Raw genomic sequence first — 23608 nt, forward strand, 5'->3', positions numbered from 1 at the left:
TAGACTGCAGCATTGCTTATTACATTCAGGTGTATGTGTTTGAGTAGTAATCAGCGTTAATTAGCAGACACAGGCGTCCGCTCTCATGCGGTATCTGTAGGGGTGGTCTGAGGTGGCGGTTCGCGTCCGCCTGTTTTGTGTCTGAAATGAACGGTGCTTTCTCCGAATGAGCGGTAGTAGCAGCGTACAGTTTTTGTGGACACGCCCATGTTTACGCCCAGTTTCCCTCATTATTTTGGCCGCTCCCCTCAACACGTCCCTATGCCGCCCACAGTGACCGTACTCTTGCGGACAGGTTTTTTCGCACGGAAAGACCCGTCCGTGAGCGTTGTGGAGTCGTCGCGCCTGCGCATTGCGGAAGGTACGCATGCGCAGATCAAAAAAAAAACAGGAACGTACGCTTACGGCCCAGCCGCCCGAACCAGAATAACCTCCTTAATTCCAATTCTGAACCAGTGGTCATTGGATACAGAGATTGTATCTGCTGCAATAAGGATACATTGTATCCTGCAGCGGTGAATGGGATTGCAAATGAAACATCATATGCAAAGTGACCACGTGTAGTTGCTGAGGTATCACATGCAAGCAAGGGCGTAACTACCATAGGTGCAAGGGGTGCAGCTGCTATGGGGCCCGGAGCTGAAGGGGGCCCATCTTTACAGTCTAAGTTATATGTGTTATAAACATTTATTACCATCAGTTGCTAAATAGGGGGCCCTTATTAACTTTTTCTATGGGGCCTACAAGTGTCTACTTACGCCCCTGCATGTGAGGCTGTATGCGATACCTCCGCTATGTGTATGGGGTCATTAGTGTAGAAACTAAGACCAACTTTGGGTAATAATATAGCTCTGTCGGGTTGAAGTGTATTTTAAGGAATGTACCCTATTCTTAATGCATTCCAGTGGCGTAACTAAGTTTTGGGCGCCCCCTCGCCGTTAGGGGGGGCGCCCCCTCGCCGCCCCGCCAAGCACCCCCAATCCCCCGCCGCCCATGCAACACCCCCCCCCCCAATCCCCTGCAGCCTTACCTATTGCGCTGGTCCCGGCGGCTCCGTTCTTCTGAGGACCACCACAAAATGGCCGCCCCCATACAGCAGACAGTTTCAGAGAACTGTGTGCTATATGGGGGCGGCCATTTTGTGGTGGTCCTCAGCAGAAGAACGGAGCCGCCGGGACCAGCGAGATAGGTAAGTCTGCGGGGGATTGGGGGGGTGTAACTATAGCACCGCAGCCCCCGGCGTCCCCACATGCACAGCGCCCCCCCCTGCGGTGCTATAGTTACGCCGCTGATGCATTCATAGTTAATTCAAAGAAAAAAACAACAGTTGTTACATTATTACTGTATGTCTAAGCAAAAAAAGCTTACCTTGGTTCCCAGGATTCAGTGGAGATTGAAAAACAAAAAATATCTAAAAAAGAAAGTACATTTGAAAAATCGAATATGGACACCTGAGCCGTACAATACATTTTAAAATAACTGATTTTACAAAATAATAACAATGGGCCAGATTCTCTAAGCTTCAAAAGTGGTAAAATGAAGAGTGATAAACAGCCATGGCAGGTAGGAGCTGATTGGCTGGACGTTTATCACTCTCCATTTTATCACTTTTGAAGCTTAGAGAATCTTGCCCAATGTCACTATACCATGAAGTGCGGGGGGCGAGTAATGACTATGGTAACATAATCGGCACACAATCCTAGATATGATAAAACTTTGGGTATTCTCACATGGGTAAAACCATGGAGCCATTTTATCTATGATATATCAATAGTCGATTGAAAGGTCTACAGTGGCTAGGTAGACAGTCAATAGGTCGACAACAAAAGGTTGACTGGGCGAAAAGGTTGTCACAAGCAAGAGGTCGACGTGGAAAACGTCACATGAAAATGTCGACATTGTTTTTTTTTTTTCGTTTTTTTTTCTTACAATGGACCCCAATTAGTGTAGCGTATCCCCTGACGTGGCTCACTATGCTCAGCGTGCATCAGCTGTTTATTGATTTTATTTATTATTTATTAACAGTTTCTTATATAGCGCAGCATATTCCGTTGCGCTTTACAATAGGAGACAGTGATACAACAAACAGGGTATTTACAGACAGTCAAATGTATGAGGGCCCTGCTCGCAAGCTTACAATCTATAGGAAAATAGGCATTGATACATAAGGATAGATATTCTTTTTATTGCATAAAGTCCACCAGAATGCAAAGGTGCCTGGTGTGCTGTAAGATACGGTGACCAAGCAGTTTGGCCAGGGGTCAGGAGGATGGAAAATGTGAAAAAGAGAGAGAGTGGAAATGTGTGGCCTGTACAGTGGGGATGTGATTGGATAGGAACTTTATATGAAGGTGGCTGGTTCTGGAATTTACTAAGCTTGCCTGAAGAGGTGAGTTTTCAGGGAACGCTTATAGGTTTGGAAACTGGAGGAGAGTCTTATTGTGCTTGGGAGGGCATTCCACAGAGTGGGTGCAGCCCAAAGAAAGTCCTGCAATCAGTAGTTCACAGAAAGCATAATAGAGTTCCTTCAATGAAAAAGTCATGGAACACTCACGTCCACCTTTTTTCATGTGTCGTCCATTGTCAATGTGGACCCTTTGTCGGTGTCAACCAAGACACTGTAGACCTTTCTGCCTGAGCGGCGGCTTTCTGCGCACAGTCCCCAGCAAATTCTCTGCTTAGTGATCCCTGCTGAATTAGGCTTTTCTTTTCCCCTCTATTCTTTATCATGGTCTTAAATGTATGTAACTTAATATGCACTATACTAGGTGATTCATCGCGCCCTACGGGCGCTCTTCACACCGTCGTAAGGGGCTGCGCCCCCTTAATTTGTGAACGTTTGTATATGAGAAATATGGTTAGAATTGTATGAAAGATGCCCTGTATTGCAACTTAGGTGTCCGCGAATCGCGGGAGGGGGGGTCGCGGAGGGTGCCGCGAATTGCAGGAGGGGGGGTTGTGGGGGGGTGGATGCTGCGAATCGCGGGAGGGATTGCAGAGAATCGCGGGGGGGGGGTCGCGGGAGGGGGGTTACGGGGGCGGGGGTTGCGGCGAATCATGGTAGGGGGGGTCGCGGGGGTGTGCCGTGAATCATGGGAGGGGGGTCACGGGGTGGGGGTGCCGAGAATCGCGGGGGGGTGTGTGTGTGTCGTGAATCGCGGGAGTGTGGGTTCCGGGGGGGGTGTGACTCGAATCGCCACAAGAAAAAATCAACACAGAAAGGTCAACACATGTAAATGTTGACATAAGTGTGGCACTTCATTGGTGTCCATGTCGACACATGAGAATGAATATGAAAACATTTAAAAAATGAAAAAAAAAATTCAAAAACTCATGTCAACCTTTTTCATTGTCGACCATAGCCATGTTAGTGTTTTCCATGTGCAATTTAATTCTGGAGCTGCCGCGAATCGTGGGGGGGGGGGGGGTGCCGCGAATTGCGGGAGGGGGGGTCGCGGGGGTGGGTGCCGCGAATCGCGGGAGGGGGGGTTACGGGGCGGGGGTTGCGGACGAATCATGGGAGGGGGGGTCGCGGGGGTGTGCCGTGAATCACGGGAGGGGTGGTCACGGGGTGGGGTGCCGAGAATCGCGGGGGAGGTGTGTGTGTGTGTGCCGTGAATCGCGGGAGTGGGAGTTGTGGGGGGGTGGGGGGGTGTGTGACACAAATCGCCACAAGAAAAAATCAACACAGAAAGGTCAACACATGTAAATGTTGACATAAGTGTGGCACTTCATTGGTGTCCATGTCGACACATGAGAATGAATATGAAAATATTCAAAAAATGAAAAAAAAAACTTCAAAAACTCATGTCAACCTTTTTCATTGTCGACCATAGCCATGTCAGTGTTTTCCATGTGCAATTTAATTCTGGAGCTGCCGCGAATCACGGGGGGGTGCCGCGAATTGCGGGAGGGGGGGTCGCGGGGGTGAGTGCCGCGAATCGCGGGAGGGCGGGGTTCACAGGGGTTCCGGTGGGGGGTTGCCGCGAATTGCGGGAGGTGGGGGTCACGGGGGGTGCCGCCAATCACGGGAGGGGGGGTTGCGGGGGGGTGTGACGCGAATCGCCACAAGAAAAAATCAACACAGAAAGGTCAACACATGTAAATGTTGACATAAGTGTGCCACTTCATTGGTGTCCATGTCGACACATGACAATGAATATGAAAAAAAAAAAAAATTAAAAATAAATCTTCAAAAACTCATGTCAACCTTTTTCATTGTCGACCATAGCCATGTCAGTGTTTTGCATGTGCCATTTAATCCTGGGGCTGCTGCGAATTGCGGGGGGGGTGCCGTGAATCGCGGGAGGGGGGTGGCAGGGGGGGGTGCCGCCAATCGTGCAAGGGGGGGTCGCGGGGGGGTTCTTTTTGCCGCGAATCGCGGGAGGGAGGTCGCGGGGGGGGGGTGTTTTTCCGCAAATCGGGGGGGGGGGGTCACGGGGGAGGGTTTGCCGCGATTCGTGGGGGGGGGTCGCGGGGTGGTGGTTATGCCGCGAATTGCGGGAGGTGTCGTGGGGGGGTTCTTTTTGCAGCGAATCGCGGGAGGGGGGGTCGCAGGGGGTGTTTTTGCTGTGAATCGCGGTAGGGGGGGTCACGGGGGAGCGGGTGTTTTTGCCGCGAATCGCGGGGGGGCGCGCGGGGGGGGAGGTTTTGCCGCAAATCGCGGGAGGGGGGCGCTCATCTGGTGGCTGTGGAGTAGCAGTGCTGGGCAACATGGGAAGGCAGTGGGTGTCTGGCACTGTCTGTGGGCTCACTGGGCTGGTTCTCTGTCACATACCTCCCAACATGACCCTCTCCAGGAGGGACACAATGCTCTGTTTCTAGACTTCCCCTTAATGTATGATTGCCATCACCTGTTTTAAACAGGTTAATTTCTCAGAAAGGTGTTCAGCACAGATCACACATTAAGAGGAAAGTCCAGGAACAGAGCGTTATAGACACAGACACCCACTTTGAGTGACAGATGTAGCCAAATATATAGGAGATTAAGAACATGCTCTATTTTAAAGGTTTTAACCTCAAGAAATAATAGGCAAATGTATTTTGAAATCCAAATCACAACATTATATTATACCTTCCGATATTCTTGAGGGCAGAAATGGGATGGACTCTCTGCGTGGCCTGAAAGGGGGTGTGGCTTTGTGGAACGTCCGCGTTTTGCCACTCTGGGGGCATGGCCAATGCTCTGGCTGCCGCTGTCTCAGTGATGAGATGCTCTGCGCATGTGCACAGCATCTATTATCCGCTGGGCAGGGGACTCCCAACTCTCTTCCCCCCCCCCCCCCCCCCACACACACACACACACCGCGGACACTGCCGGCCCAGGGTGAGTTGTGCAACAGTCCCATCATTGCCGACCCTGGCTGGGATTCGGAACAGTCCCATAAAACAGGACTATCCCCGCAAAAATTCGGGACAGTTGGGAGGTACTATATTATATACACAGTGGCGTAACTATATATTTTGCGCCCCCCCGCCAATTTTTTTTCGGCGCGCCCCCCCCCCCCCCCCCAATTTTTTTCGGCGCGCCCCCACCCCTACCCATACCCCTACCCATACCCCTACCATACCTGTCTGCGCTGACTCCGCTGCGCTGCTGCCCGGCCGCATCTGCGTCACTGTCCCGTCACTCGCTCCCGGCGCCGGCTCCTGCTGATAATGAAAAGTGACTCTTAGAAAATGGCTGCCAAAACTGTCTGCAATACGGGGGCAGCCATTTTCTAAGTGTCACTTTTCATTATCAGCAGGAGCCGGCGCCGGGAGCGAGTGACGGGCAGTGACCGCAGATGCGGCCGGGCAGCAGCGCAGGCGGTAACTATAGCCCCCCAGGCGCCCATAGTTACTCTGCGCCTCCCCGCCATGGCGGGGGCTGCGGTGGCTTAGTTACGCCAGTGTATATACAGTATATTATGTCCTACTATAATATTTCCTCTCAGTGTATTCCATCAGCGATGGACTATACTGTAGTGGATATGTTTATTGCATTGTGGATCTTGCTCTGCTTACCTTGTCCTGCTTAACGACATGCATTACCACGTCCCTGCTGCCGGTCTCAAGGCCTTTGTAGGCAAAGGGTTCGAATCCCATCTTGTCACAATAGAATGTTGCAGCCTGTAGGGGAGTCCCAGCTGTTATATGCACAACCTCATTTATACTGTACTGCTATTGTAGCTGTAATAGTAATGAACACAGGAATTGCAGTTCCAAAAAATGAGCCTAATTTATGAACTGTGCTGGGTCTTGCCTCGGAGTTCCTTGTGCATGTGTCCCAATTGTTACCGCACCGAGACACAGCAGAGATTTGGATGCAGGGTCTGTGTATTGTATTAGTAGTATTATAGTAGTAACTCAGTTCTGACCCGGGTTGTTGACAGGCCGACCCGGGTCACTGTGCAGTGTGAAAGGGCCGTTTGAAAAATCCGGGTCCAGCAACCCAGCAATCCAACAATCCAACCCAGGTAAAAAACAAAAACGGTTTTACCTGGGTCAGACCGGGTTGCTGGGCATTGTGAATGGATAACCTGGGTCTAGTTACCCGGGTCCCATTCATACTATAGGGAGGAGGGAGCGTCAGCTTCAAGTGCTGCCTCCTCCCCCACCAGCGGTGATGCGCCACAGCTCTGCCCTCCCAATGACATCAGCGACAGGGCTTATTGCCAATTCATTCTGGGAGCTTCACCTCCCAGGACGGACTCGTGTTCAAATCCCAGGTGCGGGACGGCATTTGCGATGTGTAAAGGACACAATATATAATTTTATATATATATATATATATATATATATATATATATATATGAATTACTTTTCCTTTATTCATTTGTAATAAAATGCCAAAGAGACAATTAAGGAAACAGGTGACATATTTATGTAATACATTTCAGAAGAGACAACCTGTCAGGTACTTAGCTTATTATTACATGCATGTCAGAGACCAGATACATTAATTTCTATCTAATAAGCCAATTACCCATCTGATTATACATCCACAAGATACGGCCAGGGGAGTATTGGTCTTTTTAGAGGTCAGATTACTGCCAATCAGAGACAAGCCTTGTCTTCATTGTTTTGGCTAGCTTTGTTAATATTGCCAAAGCCTTCTTAGTGATTCCACAGAAGGGGGCTGACACATGGAAGGATAAATACAGCTTAAACTATTCTTCACTGTCAGTCTTCTTGGTGCTCAGCCTAATTGAGAGCTGATCCATTGTATTCACACCACTTATATAGAGCTTATACAATTCATGTATGATATTCTGTCATTTTTCCTTTAGCTTTTCTAAATCTATGGTCCTGATTCTGACTCAGTGATGGTGTCAGGCGCAATGGAGCAATTTTTTCTTCTTCTGTGCACGTGTCTAAGTAGCACTGCGCATGCAACCAGATACCTTATACCAGGCATGTCCAAACTGTGGCCCTCCAGCTGTTGTGAAACTACACATCCCAGCATGCCTTGCCATAGTGTTAGCATTCCCTAATAGCAAAACTTTTTCAAGGCATGATGGGACTTGTAGTTTCACAACAGCTGGAGGGCCATACTTGCTTGCCTTATACAATTTAGGTGCACAGTAGATGCCTGGTCTCAGAAATGTATTTAAAATGTATTGTGCATTCCCAGAGGTTGGGGTGGCCTCAGAGGCATAACTCTGGGAGGCAATGGAGTAATCTGCCGCCGGGCTCCTGCTCCCAAGGGGGCACTTCATTTCCCCTGTGAGCTTGAATCTGTTAACTTAAACCTGTTCATATCGCTACTGTGGCTGACTCCCTTCCTAACATTATTTTTGAAAGTGTTACAACCTGTATTAGAACCCAAGACCTATCTTACTGGAGACAGACACCTCACTGATTGAGCTATTAGGGGGGCACCAATATTTATCTTGCCTCCGGGCTACTGGGACAAACTTACGCCACTGGGTGGCCTTGTTGGACTGGGGGTCCCATACCCTGGACTTGAACTGTACTGTTAGGGACCCACCAAATGAGGTCACCTGGTCATGGTTGGTGGGCCTATATTTTTGTCCAAAAATTATGCTAAGCCCATTATTTTTGCACTATGCTAGATTGCAGAGTTTATTATAATTATTAACAGTAATTAGTACTATAGTGTGTGCATTACCATATTCTCTTTGTTCTGTGTGTTCTCGGTCTGTGACAGGGATAAGATGGCTATGTGGGCCCATGAACATGGTCCGTCTTATGGGGGTGTTATGGAGGGTGGGGTATAGTGCGCTGACAGTCAGGAGTCCGGCAGTCATTAGTCCGATGTCAGAGTTACGACTGCTGGGACTGCTGGCTCGGTGGCTCGCTGCACTCACCACCTATTCTATTCTCCCTCTATGGGGGTCCAGGACCCTCATGAGGAAGAATAGCCCCTGTCAGTCAGGATCCCAACTGTCAGGGTTTTAACAGTGGGGATTCCAATGTCAGTATAATGACTGTCGGAATTCGGACTGTCCGAGGGTCATCCGGCACCCGTTATGGAAGTGTTTCAGGCATGTTGCTGATAGTGGCTGCATACAGGGATGTAGAATCAGTCACATTTAGAAGGATAATCTGTACGTTATAGAGCAGGTGCAAGTTTTGATGGTGCAACCAATGCTCAGAGTGGGCGCAATTATTTGCATAAAGTCACTGATGCCAAACACCCACACACACACACCCACACCCACAGGGATGCTGCAGAGGGCTTCTTAGAACCAGGCCCTATATGTCATTTCTGTTCATTTTTTTTAAAATAAATTATTTTAATACATTTAACATTAAATAGGTTTGTCCTCATAAATCCATAAGCCTTTTATGAAGCAGAGTGTTGCTTGCTTGTGTTAACCTTTGAATCTTAACACTTTGATTACCATAGTGCATTGTATTTGCCAACATGTGTGTACCAGAGTTTTGGATCCTGTTGATGTAATCTAGTAGGTGGTTGAAGTGATAAAGTTGTGTTCAGGATCTGAGACAACAAACTTGGAGGGGGGATTGAGCTACAGCTGTATCTAGGGGAAAAGTTGGCGTGAGGCTGAATGTTATAAAAAAACATTATGGTGTCAATTGAATTAACATTTTTCACCACCAACCCCTTAAAGCCTCTAATACCCCTTTCACACCAGCCAAAATTCCCGGCTTGGGCCAAAATCCAGAGACCGTTGTCCATGGATTTCTTCAACCATGCTATCTACCAGGGTTGTTCCCTGGAACTTCCAGGATTACTGGCTGGTATGAAAGGTGCAGGGACATGTTGCCTCTGCTGATGCTGATTGGCTATGCAGGGTAACTTCCTGTTATGAATATCCAGAGACGCACAGAGGCATCCCTCAGCTGCAGGAAGACACTGTGCAAGCTCTGTGGCACAACAGACCCCAGCAATGCTATTTAACCCCTGAAATCCTGCAATGTCTGCAAAGGCCCGCCCTCCCTCTACCCCTTTTCCCTCCCTTTCTCTAATGACCTCATCTTTGTGGGCCTAAAAAAGTAAATTTTTAATGACATTCTCATCCCAGGTTCAGTATGAAGGTGCCAACCTGGGATGTCCCTGCTTCAAAAGCATGTGTAAACAGGGCATAACCCAGGAATGTCCCTGTATGTCCCTGGAATTTAATTCCGAGGTTGGTCTCTGCATTTCTGGTGTGAAAGGGGTATAAGGAGCAAGTCTAGAGGTATTTATGTAAATAATCATTTGTATTATTAGTATTATTATTAGTATTAGTTTTTATATATGTATCAAGCTTTTAAAAAGTAAGTTAAAATGCATTCCGAAAATGAAAAAAGGACATTTTACAAAACCGTTCTTTAGGTTTATTAGATAAATACAGTAAAATAAAAAAATAGCAACATAAAAGATAACAGTTTAATTGCAAATTATATCTGTATCCTGGTTCCAATGTTTGAACTTCACATATATTTCAATAGTTCAATATATTTCGATGTTATTCAATTGTTCATTCATTACCTTCCAAAAAAATACTTTGGGCTACATTTGAACCTTATTATTTATTACATGTCTTATTTAGTGCAGCTTATTCCATTGCGCTTTACAGATTACTCAGCATACCTGTTTTGCATTTCCAACCCAAAAGGTGAGATGATGGAAACTGAGAAAGCGTCCTCTTTCATGCTAGAAAATAAAATATAGGAAGACATTCGATATAATAATGTAGATAGTGATATTGATAAGCACTATTATTTCATATATCAATAGGGTAGAACACACACATGTTGATGTATACCCAAAGATCTCAGTGTGAGCAGAATAAGAGGTCACATTTAAAACAAAGGCGTGAAAAGAACAAAAACACGGACAGATTAGAGTCTATATTACGGGTTTGATTTTTTGTAATGCAAAATCACAGAGCACTAGAAAAAATATGTTTTACTACGTTAGAAACATATATCAAACATGTAATAAATGTCAGTGACCTTGAGCCTAAAGGCCCCCATCCACCTGTGTGATATGGCCTGTTTTCATGCGATTGCAATGCTTTTCTGCAACCGATCGCATGAGGTCTTGCAGGTGTTTTTTGTGCGATTGCGATGCCAGGAGAGCTCCAGTGCACCCCGCATCGCAGTTGCAGATCTTACTGGCTGCCACGAATATCTGTCACAGCCAGGGGTGCCGATTTATGTTTTTGCTGGAGGGTGCTCAAGGAGGTGTGACCTCATGAAAAGGGTCATGTCATTTGGGGAGGTGGTGTGGCCCTGCAATATGTTGATCTGAACGGTCCTGAATCACAATGTACACACAATAAGCAATAGCTAATATTGCACACTGTATACACAACACATAATAGTGACTAATACTGCCCACTCTAAGCACACATACTATAAAAAAAAGGTCAGTGTGTATACAAAAAGAACACTCATTAGGCATCACACTCCTCCTGGCATACTGCTATCCCAGGCAGCAGGTTCAGCGGTGCGGGTGCAGCGGACGCAAATTAGCAAGTAGATGTGGCCTGGCAGTGGGACTTGGGAGGTCATGGGCCCGTGGGTGCTCATAATTTTTTGTGGGTGCTCGGGCCCTTAAGCACCCACAGAATCAGCACCTATGGTCACAGCCCGTTAAGCCCTGCTAGGATCGCATGAGATACATTGTATGCAAAAGGACTGTATACAATGTATCATATTAGATCCTGTCCCCCCGGGAAGGTCCCGCCCACATTGCAACCAAAACTCATCCAATTGATTGCTGAGAGACATCTCACTAGTGGATGGGGGCCTTTAAAGTTGCAGAGAGAGGCCCAGAACCACATTTGCAGTAATTCAGTGGATACTAAAAGGTTTGCATTTGATAAGGATTACAGTATAGAGAATTACATTATAATAAACAATTGCAACAATAATGATGTATGATTTATTGTTTTATTACCTTCTCCCCCTTGTCCGTGTAAGACGTCTGGAAAACAAACAGATTTGTAATATTATTGATTAACCCTTTTTATGTACAAGGTGCAACCGCTGAAAGTAAACTAAAAGGTTACATATAATAATAAGCAGCTTACCTTGGTGCTGGGTTTGCCCCTAGTGTGACGATCAGCGGCCCCGGCACTTGGAGATGATGTCATCTCCAAGCGCTGCCACCGTTTACACTGCGGGTCGGCACCGTAGTGTCAATGGTGCAAATCCCGGATCTGACCTGGCTTGAATCCGTGTTCCAAATATCGGGTCGGATCCGGGATTTGGGTGTAAAAGGATTTTTAGGTGTGAATGTAAATTGTGTGTTTCATATTGTTTATGTAATATTTAGTATTTTCTTTTACAATAAAACGTCATTATTCTAGCGCAGTTTATTTGGTTTCTGTTTTACTGTTGTAACTTATGTGGATTGTGTATCCACATCCGACTGCTGCCTGAAGCAAAGGCTATCTTAATTGTATTGGGTCTTTAAAACTCTGGTTTATAGCATACTTGCCGACTTTGCAATTTGCCTCTCCGGGAGAAGCCCTGAGAGGACAGCCGGATCTCCTGGTCGGGGGTGGGGACAAGCCTGATGACTCAAAGCCCCACCCCCAACCCATGCAAACACCACGATTCGCGAGTCCGCGAGTAGGGGGCGGGGCTAAAATGATGCAAAATGACGCGATTTGCATAATTTTAGTCCCGCCCCCTCCCACGGACCCGCGAATTTCGACATTTATTTCCAGCGGCTCCGGGGTGAAGCGGGGCTCCGGGGGGCATGCGGGAGACTTGCCCACCTTTCCGGGGGGCCGGGAGGGGGCGTGTACATATATGGATATGGTACAAAACCCACTTTTTTCGACTAGCCTATCCCTCCTCCTAACCTCTTTTGATCCTCCTATCCTGCCTCCGTTCACCTCCGTTCCTACTTATCCTGTTGTTTTTCGTTCGTCCACCCACCTATTTTTAGTATGTTAACTCTTATGAGTAGGGTCGTCCTTCCTCACGTACTCACCCTACCTCTTTACCTCACCTGTGCTCCTGTCCTGTTCTTCCCTTTCTCTACTTCATCTTCAGTCTCCTCGACAATTTTGACACCTACTTCTGAACTGATGCTGATTTTATTTCTACCAGCTATACCCCTATTTATACTGTATTTTTCAACACACCTTGTACGTTACCTTGTCATTTGCTTTTTGTTTGCTATGTACGGCGCTGCGGACACTTTGCGGCGCCTTATAAATAAACGTACTACTACTACTACTACATTCACAATGCCTCATCTCGACCATGAGATTTCCCATTTCTGAGGTAAGCATACCTAAACAAAATACTACCCACAGCCTAACCCCAAATATAACCCGATTCCTAACCAAAGCCTAACCGTAAATGTAACCCCAACACTTACAGAATCCTAACTTTAATCACAGCCTAATCCTCACTGCAAACTAACCCTAAACTTAACCCTAACCGAGGCCTAAGCCTAAACTTATTGGAAAAGGAAGAGTTAACTTGTGGCCTGGTGGCCTATAGTTATCGGGCGCCTTCTGGGGTGGTTTGTCAAGCTGCTCCTACTTGGGGGTGTCAATCCCCTGGTACAATTGCAAATGGAAAAAAAAGGAAAGGGTGGGTGGAACGCTATGAGCAATAATTGGTTTGAGATAAATTTATAACAACATAAAAAAAAATATTTCTAAAAATGATCAACTTGTGCAGTGTTCTAGGTTGGTATATAGTATAATAGGATTTAGACACAACGTATTGCACATAATATCAAATAGTACAGAGCATATAAAAAATGTACATTGGTATGAAAATAAAAATAAAAAGGTTGTGGAAGAAGGGTCTGATACTTATGGTCTGAAGTCCCGTTTCACCCAGGGTGGGGAGACGTAGATGGAGTTAGGACAATCCTGGGATCAATCCTTAAGTAGCTGGAGATAGTTGGGGTCCATTGAACCTTGCCGGATTCTTGTTTCACGCTGGAGGATGCTGTTAGAGCCCCTGATGGAGTGTGGGGAGTCCTCAACAATAATGCAGAATTTGTAATCCTGATTGTGCAGGTGGTGGTTCCCAAATTGATATTACAGCTTTAAGGCCCAGGTATTGCAGAGTTGGGGTAGTCAGTCTCCAAATATTTGTAGTAAAGATGAGTGGTGGGGGTCAGACCAAAGATGCCCAATTAAAATCTGAAGCTGCTCCCTGACATGTTTCGCCGTCCAATACTTTGAAAAAGCTGTCAGTTGGACGGCGAAACATGTCAGGGAGCACCTTCTGATTTTAATTGGGCATCTTTGGTCTGACCCCCACCACTCATCTTTACTACAAATATTTGGAGACTGACTACCCCAACTCTGCAATACCTGGGCCTTAAAGCTGTAATATCAATTTGGGAACCACCACCTGCACAATCAGGATTACAAATTCTGCATTATTGTTGAGGACTCCCCACACTCCATCAGGGGCTCTAACAGCATCCTCCAGCGTGAAACAAGAATCCGGCAAGGTTCAATGGACCCCAACTATCTCCAGCTACTTAAGGATTGATCCCAGGATTGTCCTAACTCCATCTACGTCTCCCCACCCTGGGTGAAACGGGACTTCAGACCATAAGTATCAGACCCTTCTTCCACAACCTTTTTATTTTTATTTTCATACCAATGTACATTTTGGTACTTGTTTCCTAGAACGGCCACAATCGTGAGTGATCGTGGCTCTTAATTAAGGGACACGATCCTCACGATGTGGCCGATTTTTAACAATTTTTTCCCTTTGATTGACAGAAATCGGGTCAATCGGTCGGTCGCGACCAATTAAAATCGGCCGCGATGCGACCGACCGATTGACCCGATTTTTCCATAGACTTCAATGTTAAAAAATCTTTTAACATTGAAATCGGGAGGATCTTGTCGGTCTTGTGCCATTATAATGGCACAAGATGAGATGGACTTGATTAAGTCCATCTCACATAGGGAAAAATGATAAAAAAGGTGAAATGGGCCAATATGACCCATTTCACATTTTTTATGTGCCCGCCATGACCCCACGATAGACGTCAACCCGAAGCGTGGCGAGCGCAGCGAGCCCGCGAGGGGCGGCGGTGCGCGTCCTCCGACCTTTTCATTCCCCTACTATCCACTAGGGCGTGGAGTGAGAATAGAATAGTGTGGCGAGCGCAGCGAGCCACCGAGCCCGAAGCGTGGCGAGCGCAGCGAGCCCCGCGAGGGGACGCGTATACCTGTGAAGTTATACGCGTCCCCTCGCGGGGCTCGCTGCGCTCGCCACGCTTCGGGCTCGGTGGCTCGCTGCGCTCGCCACACTATTCTATTCTCACTCCACGCCCTAGTGGATAGTAGGGGAATGAAAAGGTCGGAGGACGCGCACCGCCGCCCCTCGCGGGCTCGCTGCGCTCGCCACGCTTCGGGTTGACGTCTATCGTGGGGTCTAGCCCACTTAGTAACATTTGGGGGGCCAATTGAAAATAATCAAGTGAAAAAAAAAAAAAAATCGGGTGAAAAATCGGTCGGTCGGATCGGTCGCATCGCATGCGACCAAATCGCATGCGATGCGATCGATCCGATTTTTTATCTTACGACCACAACGATCTAAATCGTTGTGGCCGTGCTAGGAAACAAGTACCTACATTTTTTATATGCTCTGTACTATTTCATATTATGTGCAATACGTTGTGTCTAAATCCTATTATACTATATACCAACCTAGAATACTGCACAAGTTGATCATTTTTAGAAATAATTTTTTTTATGTTGTTATAAATTTATCTCAAACCAATTATTGCTCATAGCACCCACCCCTTTCCTTTTTTTTTCCTAAGCCTAAACTTAACCTGAAAAACAAAAACAAAAAATCACCTGTCGCCATTATATTGTCAACATTTACAATATCTACGTTATGTCAACATTCAGTCATTGTTGACATTTTTAATCTACACCAGCACTGGGGTTACGTAATGCCGTATATATCTGAGGGATTGCACTGTAGGTGTGCTGTTTGCTCTCTGCTGCGTTCCCTCGTATTGATCAGCGAGCACCACCTATAATCCTGCATACAAAGTACAACACCTAGGGGTGAGATTTAATAGGATGAGAGATTCAGAAAGTGAAAGATTTGGTGAGAAATCTCCAGTTTTTTTAAAGCGGCAATCATTTACACGGAAAAAAACCCAGTTTCATTTTGCAGTGTAAATGATTGCCGCTTTAAAAAAACTGGAGATTTCTCACCAAATCCCTCCCTTTCTGAATCTCTCATCCCATTAAATCTCACCCTCATAGTAAAAATACAGGGACAGATTTATTGAGAGTTAAGAGCTGATTTGCTGCTGCATTATCAGTGGACACTCTATCACTTCCCCGGGCTTAATAAATCTTCCCCTCCAGTTTATTGCAGTCACCATTGAAATAGAGACTCTATTAACTGAAATTCATTTGTCAATTGTTCTGACTTCCAGGGACCGTTGGACAAAACCATGTTGCACTGCAGTTGGGATATTAATCTGGGTGAGGTGTGTTCATACTAAAATCTAAATTGCAGTGTAAGAATAAAACAACCAATATTTACTCTGCACAGAAACAAAATAACTCCCTTAACCCCTTCAGTGGTGGGTTTTCTTTTAGGGAGCCCTCCCCAGTGGGCGAGTTTTTTATGGGGAGAGCTCCCCCCAAAAAAACCACCACTGTCTCCCCTGGGTCTGGGCAATGACGCTGAACCGTCAATCAGCCGCTGCCCGGACCTGCGCCCCGGCTCCCCGTCCCTACATACTGCGACCCGGCTTGTCATAAGCCGGCGCCGCAGGCTGCAATGTAACAGTGGGGGGGGGGGGGGGGCGGGGTGAGCCGGGGGCGCGGCAGAGGGGAGGGAGCCGGGCATTGCTAATCACTGGCAATCCCGAGAAATTTCTGGGTTTGCCAGCCTGGGCATTAAGTCATAGCCCGGAAAATTCTGGGGATTGCCAGTGAAGGGGTTAAATCTAACTCTTTCTGCACATGTTACATCTGCCCCACCTGCAGTGCAGCATGGTTTTGTCAATCTGCAAAAATTGCAGTCTTACTAACTGGTCTGAATAAGGCTCAAGATCTCTGGTTTTGTTGCCCAACTTCCCAGTACTCGTTCACTTGCTGCTATGTATTCTGAGAATCAGTTGTTATCCTCATGCTAATGAGGCCATGACACGGGTGCGGGGGGAAGGCGGCTGACATCAGTTGCCCATCCATTTCCTTCCCAGCGTGCACGCATATGAAAGGTTGCTCCTGACCCCCCAGAAAGGTAGGCAAGCCTTCCAGAATCTGGGCAGCCACCTGCGCCACCCCCCCCCCCCCACCGCACGCGCGACAGGGGGTCCGTGGGAGTAAATGAGCAAATTACACAAATCGCTTCACTGTAGCCTCATCCCCCATTGTCCAATGCCTGAGATACGGGCAGCCTGGAAGTAGGCAACTATGTCTATACCTTATTATATGTTAATGAAATAATAGCACTTAAAATAACACAGAACTGTGTAATGATCATTTGCATTAGTCATATTGGGTAAACATAGCACTGTGTTTGCGCAGTGTCCTACAACACAACACATGTAGGTGCACTTGCCCAGGAGCACAGTGACACTAGGAAATGTTTTATGTGACGACATTAATGTATATTTACTTAGTAGATGTTTGCAATATAGATTTAGGGATCATTAGCCATAAACGGGCAGGAGCCGATTACATAGATGTGTATAGGGTTTTGGGTACTTGTTTCCTAGCACGGCGCCCACGATATTCAGTCGTACGGCGTCGCATCGCATGCCGGCATATGGCATGCAATTTTAAATTGTATAAGCACCCTAATGGGTGCTTACAATGTTAAAAGCACCCCCACGCCACCTCCACTATCAACTCCAACCCGAAGCGCTGTACGCGTCCTACGACCTTTTCATACCCCCACTATCCACGTCGGGGTAGAGTGGCGAGCCACACGGAATACATGTATTCCGCGTGCGCTCGCCACGCTTCGGGCTCGGTGGCTCGCCACACTATATAAAATCAACTCCACGCCGACGTGGCTCGTGGGGGTATGAAAAGGCCGTAGGACGCGTACCACCGCCCCTCACGGGCTCGCTGCGCTCACCACGCTTCGGTTTGACGTTGATAGTACGGGTGGCGTGGGGGTGCTTTTTACATTGTAAGCACCCATTACGGTGCTTATACAATTATTTATCTTATAGGGGGCACATTTAACATAAAAAACACCCATTAGGGTGCTTATACAATTTTAAATCGTATACCATTGTATATGCATATAAAATTCAATGGTATACAATTTAAAATTGTATAACATCGGCTGCCATCACGTAACATCGCATCGCATCGCATACCATCTTATGCCTTATGGAATGCGATGCGATGGGCGCCGTGCTAGGAAACAAGTACCGGGTTTTGTTCCTCAGCGGAATGCGGTGTGAGTTTGTGAGATAATTTATCATTTACAGTAAAAGCTGCCACATTACTCATTCATGACTATCTTCAGTTGGGAACAGCTTTAACAACCTAATGTACCCAATGACCAATGAGATAAAGTTATCAGTTAGAGATTTACTGCAGACAATTCATTATGTATTAACCTGTAGAGGATTTGCAGAATTCCCTGCAACTTTTAAATATATCTATTGTCAGCCCTAGCAGGGTCATTTGATAGATATTTGCTGTCGCCATATCATTCAGCCCACCAAGAACCTTGCAATCTGGTCGACTACTATGCAATAGATGGCACCTATCCTTGTGTATCATTGCCTATTTCCCTATAGATTGTAAGTTTGCCAGCAGGGCCCTCCTACCATTTCCACTGTCTCTAAATACCCAATTGTAAAGTTCAACGGAATGTGCTGCGCTGTACAGGGAACTGTTAATAAATAAATAAATATTTCTATGCCCTTTATGTTTTGCAACCTACCAGTTACTGAACTCTTACATATCCAATTAGGAGTTCTTCATGGAGAAACTATGAACTAATACAGCACAAAAAAGCCCCAATAAAATGCTCTTAAAAATAAAAAGAGGTGATATTGAAAAATAAACAAATAAATCAAACAACCTTTTTCTATTAGATTTAGGGGGGTATTCAATCCAGCATTCCGACAGTTGGAATCCCGGGCCGATTTCGTCTGATCCGACAGTAACCGTAAGACAGTAAGGTCGGAATTCAATGTTCCGACTGTCGAGTGTCGGAAAGTCCATGGATTTGCCGTTTGTTTCTGAAAAAGTCGGAACTGACCGCCTTTAATGCTGTCGGTAATGGCAGCATTGCTGTCATTAACGGCAGCAATGAATAAGCAAGTGCCAATTTTTCCCCTACTCGGAAAAATATTAAATAAATATATAAAGATAGTCGGCATTGCTCGGCGGGTCATTTCCCATGTCATTGCTGCAATTTCTTTATAGTTGACTTTTATTTGTCTGGCTACATTAGCAAGTAGAATATTTGGGTACATTTGCTAAGATAGGAGTTCTATTGAATATGGGGTTGCCCCTAGCAACCAATAAGATTCTATTATCTTTCTAGAAGGTGCTAAATAGGCAACACGCATTCTTCAGTAGAACTACGCAGCAAGCGGGGCCATCTGGCAGCTGTGGTCTACAAACATTGCCCAAGAACCGTTACTGATCTGAAGGCTGCTATACAGTATGCCATGAAATGACTGTATTATTAGATTATATACTAACATTCTGAATAACATTTAATATATGCTCTTTTTTTGTAATTCTTTAAAATATATCCTTAAAATGTAACATATGAATGATTACAGTATTTTTGGATACAGAATGGTCAGTCAACTTTAAATATCGGCATAATTGATACTGAAACCCATACACTGTACATACCATTGTGTAGACTGTTTAGACTTCTGCCAAGTTTATCTCTCGCTGATAGTTTACATGTACCTCAAAGGAGAATTTGATGGAGACACTTTATGTATAAACTATGGGGGAATGAATGTGATTGGCCAGTTCAAACACACCCTCTGTTCCCAAATAAATCATTATTGTGTGTTACTTTAACCTGTCCTGGGTCGCTCACCTTTTCCCTAGCAGGACATATTATGCAACTGGAATTAACCGTGTTATATCCAATTGTTGATTCAGTTTTAAAAAAAGAAATGGTAATCTTGTGAATACAAGGTTAGTGACACCTGGAGCAGTGGCGCTTTAAGAGAGGAGGGGGCCCATGTGCAAGCTCCGATTGGGCCCCCTCCTCCTCGGCAGTACAGTAGAATCTGGCATTGTGCCAGAGTTTACTGCGCAGGTCTCTGGGAAAATGGTGTTAGTGCCGCATTCCCAAAGACACCTCTATTGCACATGTGCGAAGTTCCATAAAATGGCCCCAGTGGCCATTTTCCCAGTGATCTTTACCGCTGTACTGCCAGTGTCAGACTGATGAAGAGGTGAGTATTAACAAATAGGTGCATAGTGTGCAGTGTGTGTGACCCTGGGGCCCGGTTAAACTGCACACCTTGCACCAGTAATAAATACGCCAGTGACCTGGAGCAAAGTCCTAAACTGCTAACAATATATAAAGTAAACCGTTAGCTCATAATATTGTTTAATTAGGAATATATGAGGTGATAATGCCCATGGCAACCAATCAGATTCTGTCTAGCATTTTGTAGAATGGAACAGAGAAATGATAGGCAGAAGATTTGCTACTTAAGTGTTATACTTACATCAGATGTTTCACAGGCCATCTTGCGGTGAGATCCGCTGCTGCTGCTGTGCGTGTATAGGGCGTGTCCAAGGTGTCAAGGGGCCCATACACGTACCAATTACCCGGTACTTTTTGTGCTAAAATAGCATCGCATCCCATGCACAACATATGCACAACGATGCTATTTTAGCACAAAAAGTACCGGGTAATTGGTACGTGTATGGGCACCTTCCGTCATGAGACTTCCTCCGTGCAATCGCATGCAATCGGATTGCAGGTGTACAAAGGCAATGCAATGTGCACCTATTTATGTCATAGGAAAGGGACAATTTTCATGTGAAGCATTGCAACAATTCGGCAGAATCGGATGAACATTGCACATATTGGACAAGTGGATGGGGGCCTTAACTCTCATCTAGTGTTCTATTTTCGTTTGTTGATCTACTTCATTCATTATGTTAATAATTATATATTAAACCTGTATGGCGTATTTATCATGAACTTTCAGCATCCAGTAACCTCAGACAGCCATGAATGGGTTGTCAGTGCTCCTCCCCAAACTTTATCTGCCTACATCTTATTATTATTATTATTTTGGGACTACATTATGGTGTGGGGCAAATAGTGTAATGGGAATTATGGGGTGGGGCATAATGCATAAAGGGCATTATAGTGTGTGGCATAATGTGTAATGGGCATTAAGCTGTGGGGTGTAATTGGCATTAAGCTTTGGGGCATAATGTGTAATGGGTATTACGATGTGGGGCATATTGTGTAATAAGCACTACGGTGTGGGGCATAATGCAGAATGGGTATAATGTGTAATGGGCATTATGGTGTGGGGCATAATGTGTAATAGGCATTACGGATAAACTGTGTACATTGATGTAAGTTGTCTGTCATTGTTTGGGCTTAACTTGTGAGGCCTACTAGGTCAGTGTGTGGGCCTTTATGTTTATATGTCACTGTGTTGACTTCAGCCAGCCAACTTAAGCGTGGGAGGACAACAACCATTCCTGCGGTAACCAATTGTTTTCCTGCTAGACCAAGCCCCTTATATTTAGCCACACCCCTTTTGTGGCACACGCCTGAGGTGTGCGTACTTTCTTCCCTGTGAATTATGTATGAATGGGGGGGACATTTTATTTGTTCACACTGGGAGAGTTCCACCACCTCTACCACAGCCCTGAACAGTAATAACGGTACTTGTGTATTATCACGGCGCCCATCGTATGGCATCACATACCACTAATTAAGGTATGCGATGCCATGTGATGGGGCCCGATTTTCGGGTCGGAAGAGCAAAACTGTACAATAAAATATGGTGTCGCCTCGCATGCCATTACAATGGCATGGGATGCGATCCGAAACAATTTTTAATTGTACAGGCACCCTGATGGATGATTATTATGTTAAATGCACCCCCACTGTTAACGCCACCCCCACTATCAACGCCAACCTGAAGCGTGGCGAGCGCAGCGAGCCCGCGAGGGGCAGCGGTACGCGTCCTCTGACCTTTTCATACCCCCACTATCCACGTCGGCGTAGAGTTGATTTTAGATAGTGTGGTGAGCGCAGCGAGCCACCGAGCCCGGCGAGCCTAAAGCGAACTCCCTCGCTGCGATCTTTTAAAAGTCATCCCTCGAGACAAGCTTTTACCCTTCTGCTCCACGGGAGGTTTCTGTCCTCCCTGAGCTCGCCTTAGGACACCTGCATTACGGTTTGACAGGTGTACTGCCCCAGTCAAACTCCCCACATATGTGTAACAGGCATTATGTGTGCACTGGCGTAACTACACTAAGGCAGCCACTGCCACCGCTTGGGGGAGCGAGTGGCAGCGCTGTCTGTGTGGGCGCCGTCATACAGCACTTTCTTGCGCACCCACCGCCCGTCGAGTCAGCTGGTGGCTGGCTCAGCCCACCCATATCAATGCTCTGGCCGGCTCACGATGTGACGTGCTGGCGTCACACCATGCTCTCCCCCGCCCTGCGCTGTACTCCTCCTGAGTTAGTACAGCGCAGGGCGGGGGAGAGCGCGGTGTGATGCCAGCACGTCACATCCCGAGCCGGCAGAGTACAGGAGGCAGGAGAAGATGCGGTCGGGACCCACAGCCACTTGCTGAAGGAGAAGGGGGCACAGGAGCAGGGGCGTAGGGAGGGCGCCGGAAGGTCTGCTCGCCCGCTCCCCAGCTCTGGACCTGCCGCTGCAGCCTCCGTGTAACCCACCGCTGATGCCTCCACCGTCCACATGACCCACCGTCGCTGCTGCCCTGCACTCCCTAATGTGATGCCCTGCTTCCCACTGCAGCCTCCATGGGACAATGTCCGCTGCCTCTACGGTACACTGATTGTCTAAATGATGATTGCTGTCCTTATATCTCTCTCTGCTGTTTTTATCTCTCTCTGCTGTCCTGATCTCTCTCTGCTGTCCTTATCTCTCTCTGCTGTCCTTATCTCTCTCTGCTGTCCTTATCTCTCTCTCTGCTGTCTGTATCTCTCTCTGCTGTCTTTATCTCTCTCTGCTGTCTTTATCTCTCTCTGATGTCCTCATCTCTCTCTGATGTCCTCATCTCTCTCTCTGCTGTCTTTATCTCTCTCTGGGCTGTCTTTATCTCTCTCTCTCGGCTGTCTTTATCTCTCTCTCTCTCTCGGCTGTCCTTATCTCTCTCTCTCGGCTGTCCTTATCTCTCTCTCTCTCTGCTGTCCTTATCTCTCTCTCTCTCTGCTGTCCTTATCTCTCTCTCTCTCTCTGCTGTCCTTATCTCTCTCCGCTGTCCTCTCTTTGCTGTCCTCTCTCTCTCTCTCTCTCTCCGCTCTTTCTGCTGTCCCGCTCTCCCATGTCTTTTCTCTTTCTGTTGTCCTTTTGTCTCTCTCCACTCTCTTATAGGGCCTACACACATCCCGATTTTGGCCAGAGATATAGCATGCCAGATTTAGCATAGCAGATTTCCTTTGAGCACAAAATCATCTATATTGCTTAGAACGTGCAAAATGTGTCAACGATATGCCTCAGCGATTCTGCTTAGCGATTTAAGCATGCCAGATTGACACCACACAAAAGGCGCCCGATATGCAGGGTCTTGCTAAACGATTTTGCTAGATTGATGGGACATGCTCATTCTTCATCTTAATGCGATTTAGATGCGCGGGGCCGCGCATCTATATCGGTTTAGCCCCCCCACACACACCGATGTATGCTTAGTTTCTAAGCGACCTTGCTAAATCGCTTAGAAAATGGCACAAAATCGGCATGTGTGTAGGCCCCATAAGTAAGTACATGCATCCTGGCAAAATATATATATATATATATATATATATATATATGTATATATATATAATTTGTGTGTGGGAGGGGGGGGGGGGGGGGGCACCACAATTTATAGTTACACCACTGTATGTGTGTCATGTGTATAAGGGCATTAATAATGTGCAACATATGTGTAATGGGCATTATGTGTGTCATGTGTATAAGGGCATTAATAATGTGCAACATATGTGTAAGGGGCACTATGTGTGTCATTATG

The 23608-nt window shown here is 46.5% G+C and overlaps 2 protein-coding genes across 3 annotated transcripts in view; one reads left to right on the plus strand and one right to left on the minus strand.

The window, feature by feature from the left end:
- The window catches only part of LOC146059640 (4-hydroxyphenylpyruvate dioxygenase), a 149003-nt gene that overhangs the window by 76949 nt on the left and 48446 nt on the right, over positions 1 to 23608 (minus strand). Inside the window, exons 1-5 of one of the 2 annotated variants that reach the window (XM_083172039.1) lie at positions 19266 to 19376; positions 11360 to 11386; positions 10046 to 10108; positions 6007 to 6111; positions 1369 to 1411 (exon numbers count right to left, since the gene is read on the minus strand). In XM_083172039.1, coding sequence (XP_083028165.1) covers positions 1369 to 1411; positions 6007 to 6111; positions 10046 to 10108; positions 11360 to 11386; positions 19266 to 19268 — 241 coding nt within the window. In that variant the 5' untranslated portion in view covers positions 19269 to 19376. Of the gene's footprint in view, positions 1 to 1368; positions 1412 to 6006; positions 6112 to 10045; positions 10109 to 11359; positions 11387 to 19265; positions 19377 to 23608 lie in introns of those variants that run through there. The other variant, XM_083172040.1, reaches the window with a different exon arrangement.
- LOC146059639 (myeloperoxidase-like) overlaps positions 19728 to 23608 on the plus strand; it is a 38055-nt gene continuing 34174 nt past the window's right edge. Inside the window, exon 1 of the mRNA XM_083172036.1 lies at positions 19728 to 19825. The gene's annotated coding sequence lies outside the window, so the exon portion shown is untranslated. The remainder of the gene's footprint in view (positions 19826 to 23608) is intronic.

This window comes from Crinia signifera, chromosome 2 (assembly GCF_055691185.1).
Source record: "Crinia signifera chromosome 2, ASM5569118v1, whole genome shotgun sequence".
Classification (NCBI taxonomy): Eukaryota; Metazoa; Chordata; class Amphibia; order Anura; family Myobatrachidae; genus Crinia; species Crinia signifera.